The 8,779-nt window shown below is 34.1% G+C and overlaps 1 protein-coding gene across 2 annotated transcripts in view; it reads left to right on the forward strand.

Moving 5' to 3' along the window:
• The window catches only part of cnksr3 (cnksr family member 3), a 53,890-nt gene that overhangs the window by 9,533 nt on the left and 35,578 nt on the right, over positions 1-8,779 (forward strand). For both annotated transcript variants that reach the window (XM_016474033.1, XM_016474034.1), the window contains exon 2: positions 7,984-8,147. In XM_016474033.1, the coding sequence (XP_016329519.1) occupies positions 7,984-8,147 (164 nt within the window). The remainder of the gene's footprint in view (positions 1-7,983; positions 8,148-8,779) is intronic.

Consider the following 8,779-nt stretch of genomic DNA (forward strand, 5'->3'; position numbering starts at 1 on the left):
TGACCCCCCAGGCTGTGGAATGTGTGCCAAACTTCACTTATTCACAGCTCAGACAACTAAGCACGCGTCCACACTGATGAGCTGACTATACTGAAGGCTAGCTAAACAATGTAAACGCTAGTAAATGACAAGGCCAGCTAAGCAGAATAATCTGTGTTTAATAGTAAATAGCTTTGTGATACTTATTGATAGCAAGATTGACTTTCATTATTCTGGTAAAAAAAAAAAACTTCAAGTTTAACAGTGAAGGCTTAAGGCATCATTCCAAAGGATGTGCTTTGCAACTATGTGAAGGCATACAGTTTTAGCTAAGCAAGACAAATGAGACAGTGAGCTAGGCAACAATTCTGAGGCAAAGACCACATGCAGTAGTCAGTTGTAATAACTGATCAAACAAAAACGAATAATATGTAAAAATTATGTATTTGCATAGGTTATAGGGTAAGCTATCAGGCTAAACAGCTAGTGGTGTGCTTAACTAGTACACTGAGCGGTTAGCTTACAAAATGTAGCCTAAGCTAAGTGAAAAAAACAAAAAACAAGAAAATTCACAATCTACAACTTCATTCATATATTATTATATGTACAGTGACAAATAGGCTAATTTAAAATATGTTAATGGGCGTATTTTATCAAGGGGGCAAAATGCATCTTTCTCCACTGACAGCCAAATTGCAAGTATTTAATTTTATTATAGTAGATGTTTTGCTAACATAAGTTAAGATGACAGAATTGATACTTTAGGGTACACTTTAGCATACTTTTAAAAAGAGTGCTTATTACATAATATACTTAAGTGCAAACGGCATGTTATTTGTTTACAATTAAATTAACATTTACTAAATTGATATTAAATGCAATTAGTTGAACTGTGTGCTTTGATGGCTCAGTTTTAAGACATTACATAAAGTACATCTTTGTATGTAATTTCATAATTTCTTCTATTGTCATTAAGATATGGTTACAAGAATTTATGGTGAAGTGAAATATATTTTAATGTAATTCCTATTAAAACTTGCATGTCATGAATTTAAATATATTTGTAATTACACATTTATAATGATGAAATGTAGTACTTTTAAAATATATTACCTTTAGATGTAATACTTAACACATTACAATTAAAATTATAATCAAGTACTGTACATGTGCTTTATGTTAACACATTAAAACAAGTGTACTTTAAAACACTAACAGATTAAAACAATGATATAAAACCTACTTAAAAAGTAAAACTTTTAACTTGACATTACAAAATGCACTTCTTAAAAGTGTGTTAAGAAAGTGGACTCTTTTTAAGTACACTTAAGTGTCTTTTTTCATTAATATTATTATCTGCACAGTTTTTTTAAAAAACAAAAAACATTTCAAGTACACTACAAGTGCCCATTCAATACAATTTCTTTAAAGTAGGCATTCATAGATGCTATAGTTGAATTAATATAAACTTCTCCAATGATTTTTCTCATTCAGCTACTGTCATGGTGGAGCTTGAAGAGAAATCTTGCTAGTCAGTTAAAATAAGCTATTCTGTTCACATGTTTATAGCAATAGCTACTCGATTAATAATATTCTAAATTTAAAGGTTTAAGGTTTTAAGTACAACAAGGCCATACACTTCCATAGCTCATCACATCGGCATTTGCATACTTGCATAGAGTTTTTGGCCTACTGGTAAAAGGGTTTATTGTTTCTTTATTGAAACTTGAATTTGCAACTAGGGAGGCGTTGGTGTTGTCGTTGACTGGTTTAAGAGGTTGTTGTTGAAGATTAAATAACAAAATAAAATTGTAGGTTTTGTGCTTCTGTGATGAAATAGGCAAATCTGACTTTTGATGTTTGCGATATAAATGAATTAATACCTTTAGAAATTAGGATATTGACTGTGGACAGACTGTGACATCATTCGAGCCCTCAGTATGAAGCATGCTCTGTTTTAGAAGAAAATATTTTGTTTGCATATTTCCCTTCTTACAAGTCTACTAAAGGGCAAAAATGGAATGGCTGATGATTCAAGTAGGCCTAGATATGGAGTGGAAGGGTAACGCTCCGCACCGTTTCGGAAACTTGGAGGAGTTTCAGTCGCACACGGAGAACAATAAACATTCTTCAAGTCTCCAAAGGCTCAGTAGGAAAGCTTTAGAAACACACTGCTACTGCTGACTTTCTCAGGCCAGCTCTGTCAGTGAGAGACTGCATCGGGACAGGGGACGGGAGAGAAAGACGCCCTACCCTCTCATTTGTAACTGAAGCTCGGGTGCCTTGGCCCTCTAATATGGTGCTTTTAAGCTTGTTAGTCATTTGGATGTGAGCGGGGTCAGCGGATACGATTCGTGTCTGTTTCCCACCACAAGAAAGACCTCATGCATTCATAAGTCAAAGCAGCCAACCTTTTCAAGTTTGGTAACTGTTGCAGCATGAGATACTTTTATCTCTGCTAAATTTACCTACCAGGGCAAGTGTTTATATCTGAGACATTTTTCTAAACAAGATTAGAAGTTGTTGTGACATGGAACCATTGGGCTATAGCTCTTCTTGAGTGTTTAGCTCATTTAGGACTTTTATTTTCTCAACTTCCACTTATTAGTTTGTCTTAAAGAGTTAATCTAAACAAAATGAAAATTCTGGCATTATTTAGTCATCTAAATTTAGTTTGATGTGACTTGTGCTGCGGCAGAGGAGAAGATTTTTAGTGAATTACAGCTTGAATTCCTTTTCACAAAAAGCTTTTGTGGCTACTGGCTACGAATGACTTGGAATGAATTGTAAAATTAATCAAATGGATTATGTTTATGGGGTTTTTATGATGTTTTCTTGTCCTTTTTGGATTTTAATTGATCTTTTTCTTATTAAGGCTTAATTTGAAGGCTTGAAGAGCATGTGTTTATCAGTGTTGGGGGTAACGCATTACAAGTAACGTGAGTTACGTAATCAGATTACTTTTTTTCAAGTAACTAGTAAAGTAACGCATTACTTTTTAATTTACAAGAGAATATCTGAGTTACTTTTTCAAATAAGTAACGCAAGTTACTTTTTTTTCCAATTTATTGATTGACAACTCTCTTGCCAAAAATAGAACTTTTTTATTTTAAAAACAAACAAGCAAGCCCTGTCCAGATTTAAAAAGTAACGCAAAAGTAACATAACACATTACTTTCCATAAAAAGTAACTAAGTAAAGTAATTAGTTACTTCTTTATGGAGTAACGCAATATTGTAATGCATTACTTTTAAAAGTAACTTTCCCCAACACTGGTGTTTATGTTAACAGATCGCCATCCACAAACATCCACTTTCATCTTCTTTTCTTCAACTTTCTCCTATGAACTGTAAGATTTGAGGATCTGGAAATAGAAATACAGAAGACACTGATTTTTTGCCATGTATATAAGGCTAATGCAGTGGTTCTCAAATGTTTTCAGGTGGCAGATCACTTTCCCACTAAAACAAAAGTTCACCAGACAATCCTAAACTCATGAGGTCTTATTTGACATTCTTTATAACTTTGTAAAATTAATTTAATTTAATTTTTATTTATTGATTATTTCTTTTGCATTTTTGTTTTTGAGTTGATAGACTAGTCAATTCATTCATTGTGGATGCTTTTTATTTTATTTAATTTTATTTTTTATACTAGAAGCTTCACCAAGGCAAATCCCCTGTGTGTAAGCATATTTGGCAATAAATCTTGTTCTTATTCTGATTTAGAGATTTTTATTTTTTTTTCTACCTAGCTGTCTCAAACTTAACCTGCCTTTTCACTACACCAGTTTACAGACATCCACGCAGCATAGACGACCTTTCATCACCAAAAGTGCATGTCAATCAAACTGAACGGCACATGCCTGTATCCCTTTAGCTTCGCCAGATTAGTTAACACAGAATACCTTAAGAATTAGAGATAACAAAAGCTGATGTTCGTTTGCTCACACTGCATCGGTGGACTGTTATTCTTGACACTTTCTCGTATGTGGCAGCTTTTCTCTGGCGGTTCCATTGACACTGTGTCTCTTTTTGAGCTCAGAAAATGCAGCTGTTGTCTCTCAGTAGGGACATTGAGGGTGGAGGGTATTCAGGAGTACCTAACTTTGCCCTTTGACCCCTCTTTGCCTCCTTTTCTCGCTTTCTCTTTGATTTTAAAAGGGCCGTTCTACCCCCCACAAAGAGCCACTTTTCATACTGCAGTCTCACACACACACAGTGGACAGAAGGGTGTTTTGAGCTCACCTCCCCACTTCAGACCAAAGTTTCAGGGGAAAAAGAGCTTCTCTGTGTCTTTCCCAGACTTGGTTTGCACAGTACTGTAAGTCGAGCCGGTGAAATGCATTCAAATGAGTCAAATGACGGTGAATCTTACCAAAACACGCCCAGGTCATTTCTCTCCTAGCTAAAAAGAAAATATAGTCAAATTCATTAAAAAGTTTAGCCTACTCTAAAATAAAATTTGGTGTAGGATTTACATTGAAATTATTTTCTAGTCAAGTTTGAAGTAACCAGCAAGCAACGGCGCATTGAATTAAACATTTTGAAACTTTTGAATTAGAAAGACTGAAATAGTATTTTGTTGTAAAACAAACTCCAGTAAACTCTGGTTTTAGTTTTATTTACAGCTTTATTTACAACTTTTAAAAATCATTTTTAGGTTTTTCAATCAGTTTTTTGGCTTGTGGCTAGAGCTGTAAATCAATTAAAACGTTAATTAATCAAAATTTATTAAAAATTATGATTAATTAATTGGATTAGCATGAATTACTCAGTTGGTAAGACAATTTCTTATTAAATTTACACACTCATAAGTGGAAATGATTGTGTTAATTTTTTATTACTTTGTCTGTATAATTTGCTTTTAGATTAGTTTTTTTTATAATTCTGTATTTTTAATGATGATTCTAATAAATGTAATTCAGCATAGGCCTATATATGTAATTATGATGTATACTATTTAAATCTTTTTTTTTTTTTGGCATTATACTTATAAACAGAGGTGGAAAGTAACGAATTACATTTACTCGAGTTACTGTAATTGAGTAGCTTTTTTTGTGTACTTCTACTTTTTAAAGTAATTAAAAAAATCTGTAATTTTACTTTTACTTAAGTATATTTTGTTTGAAGTATTGTAATTCGCTACATTTTAAAACACATTAATTACTGAGTAAAAAAAAATAAATTCACTCCCTGGAAACTACTGCAGTAAATAATGGTCAGGAGAGCAAACTGGCGCTAAAATCACAAGAAAGATGCAGACGGACAAGACATGATTGTGCAGACCCAGCTGAAAACGAAACCCTGTAGTATTCTGCTGAAGTTGAACTCGAAGGAAATGAAGTGAACCCCTGGCCATATTTAAGCTCTATTATGCAGTGAACCCTTAAGATAACATGTAGAAAGAAAACAAAAAGAAGCATCTTAAGCACAGAATAACATAAGTGGACTTTGAACGATTAATTGCCGGTTTGAACGATTACGTAATTGTGGCATCCATAATTGTAATCGCGATTAGAAATTTGATTAATTGTGCAGCCCTAATGTATAAGTAAGGTAAATACTTGCATCGTTGCATTGGTGGTTAAAATGAAGCTTTGTCAGTTTAGCAAGAGGTTTTGCACAAATTAGCCAAAAAGACAGTGGTGCGGAGTGTGCGATATATATATCGTCTGCGATAATATCGTAATTGTTGTTTTAACGATGTGCGATTTGACATTATCGGTATTTTGCCAAAAACCCAACAAAACACTCCTACAGAGTGCCGTGGCGCTTGCGCATTTAGACTGTGTTCTTTCACTCAGTCTGTTCAAATGCATTTAGAATGATTACAAAATTGAAGATATAGGTGCAGATAATTTATATATTTATATCATTTCATATAGTAAATCAATATCAGATGAAGAGTGGCGTTTTTTCCTCCAAAAATCAGCATGATTACATATAGATTTTTTTTTTTTACAACAGTTCAATAAACAAAAAGTTAATTAAGAGACTTGCGTTTTAGACACCATATCAGGTGTGTTTGATTAGGGTTAGAGCTAAACTCTGCAGGACAGCGGCACTCCGACGTTGCCTATCCCTGATATAGTTAATCAATATCACAAGAAGAGTGCTGTTTCCTCAAAAAATCAGCATGATTACAAATGTGATATTGATTTTATACAACTGTTCAATAAAAAAGAAGTTAATATTAAGAGACTTATGTTTTAGACACCATATCGCCTGTTTTTGCTCTATTTCGACAACAAAAATAATTCCAAACACAGCCACCATAGCACAGTTTCGCGTCTCTGAGCAATGACGGTGTTTCGTTCCTGAATGAATCAACAGTTTAAATGATTCAGTTCGATCGCAATGACTCATTTATTAACAGTGACTTGCTGACACCTACTGTCCGTTTTAATTTCACATTTAAAGTATCTTTTGATTTTTTTCCCCTTATAATTTCAAATGAGTATGCAACATTTTATGTCTTGTATATCAAAATATTATTTCTACATTTGTAAACGCAAGTTAAATGTATTCATGTCCTGCATTAAACAGTGTGTAAATACATCTAAATGCCACTTCAGTTCAGATGAAGCTTCTGCGTTTCCTCTGCATTGCAAAGATATCTGATCACCCAGTAAAGGATTTGGTAACACTTATTCAAATCATGTCAATTTTAAATCATTAGTCAGATTTCTTTTATTCATTAAAAGAATCAGTTCTTAAGAGTCATTTGTTTGTCAAGTGGACTAAAGTGGTTGTGCTGTGATTGTAGCCAGCAATGCAGGAAACATTGCTACAGAAATAGTAAGAGGGCAGTGTGCTATAGTGGTCATAGCCAAACACTTTAAGTCATACTGTATGTCTCTAAAATGTCATTTTGGTGTCAATCAGGCCACATAAAGCTGTTATCATGCTAAGAACTGTTTGGACACAAGTGTCTTAACATTCTGTCATAAATGCCCTTATCTAACACTGGAAGAGTTACTTGAAAAAAGTAATCTGATTACTTCACTCGCATTACTTGTAATGCGTTACCCCCAACACTGCTGGTAACAGCCCAAATGTCTTATTATTCTAAATAACTGATTCCTTTAATTAAAAACAACTAGTTTATAGGCCTATCCCATTTTTGCCTCCCTCCCGCTGTTAAAATGTAACTAAGTAATTTTTACTCTAAGTACATTTTAAATGAGCTACTTTTTACTTTTACTTGAGTAGATTTCTAGACTGGTACTTTTACTTGTACTTAAGTAAAATTTAATTAATGTAATGGTACTTTTACTTGAGTAGAATATTTTCGTACTCTTTCCACCTCTGCTTATAAGTGTGAATTTAGGGAATCAATAAAAAAATATATTTTTTTATTTTCTTTCTACTTATTTCTATCGTTCTATTTTTTTAACATAAAATATAATTTATTATTACTGTCTTCTGACTTTGAGGTGAAATATGGCCCAAAATTGGTCTTGACACATAATATTCACCCATTTATGCAACCCTTATATATGTTGGAATAAATTATGTAGGTTATTCTTAAAATTAATTTTTACATGTCAGCAATACATGAGATCATATGAAAGGGTTAAAGGGTTGACATCATTTGCTAAATGCATTTTGAAATCACACAATCATTAACATGCAAAGTTGCCTAGCAAACACTTGCTGTTTCATCTGTCAGACACAACTCGTGTGCTGATTGTGTGTGTGTTGTGTGTTTGTTGAATTAATGATGGCATGACTGCATTTCCTCACACACTTGGACTCCAGTCACATCAACCACAGGACAGTGATGTGATCCCATAGATCTTGCTTTATTTGTTTGCCCTTATATAGCAATGATCTGTACTCAGACCAGGTAACTTGCACTTGTACGTGAGATATACTGAGGAGCTAGTGCAAATGTCTTATATTGACGCTTGCGGTGTCAAAACACATGAGGATCCACCCTCTCCCTGAAAGAGTTTCTTTGTGTTGTGTCTCTCATGCTCACTTTCTGTCTGTGTCTCAGGGCTGGACGACAGTCTCCAGCAGTATGTTCCTAACTTCGAGAGAGAGAAGATCAGTGGAGAGCAGCTTCTGAAGATTTCCCATCAGGATCTGGAGGAGCTGACGATGACCCACGTCGGCCATCAGGAGCTGATTCTGGAGGCTGTGGATCTGCTCTGCGCATTGGTCAGTACTTTAGCTCACTCAGATGCACTTTTCCCGCCACGCATCCAATCAGATTTCTTAAAGAAACCTTGTCCAATCATATTTACCTCCATCAGGAAGTATATGTAGGTGCTGACCTTTGCTCTCCTTTCTTAAAGCATTTAGCATTAGCAATATTTAAGATGTGTACTGTGCACAGTATGTAGATTTTCTGTATTCATAAAAAAAATTCAGATAACCTACTGAAGACTTGGCCTAAAATTGCCAAATTATGCAGTATATTTGCAACACTGTGTAGAATACTACTTTAGAGTATATCCTACAATGCAATGCGCTCATCTTGAATTTGCATTTCCAGCGTGGCAACTCTTTCTTTACTCATTATTTGATTGCACTGCCAAATGTTATGGCATTTTACACAAAATTAAATAAAAAATGGCAATATAATCAAAATAATTCAAGATGACTGTACACCACTCACATGAAATATGATGAGATCATGTGACTACAATGTAGCATTCTACAAATGCAAATGATTGTAGAAAAATTCATCTTTTTTATTTATTATTTTAAGGGCTCGACTATAAGGAGTGCCCGATGGCCAGCGTGAAAGACGTTTGGGACAGTGGACGGATTTGTCACTTGCATATATA

Source organism: Sinocyclocheilus anshuiensis, unplaced genomic scaffold (genome assembly GCF_001515605.1).
Source record: "Sinocyclocheilus anshuiensis isolate Anshui unplaced genomic scaffold, SAMN03320099.WGS_v1.1 scaffold1816, whole genome shotgun sequence".
Classification (NCBI taxonomy): domain Eukaryota; kingdom Metazoa; phylum Chordata; class Actinopteri; order Cypriniformes; family Cyprinidae; genus Sinocyclocheilus; species Sinocyclocheilus anshuiensis.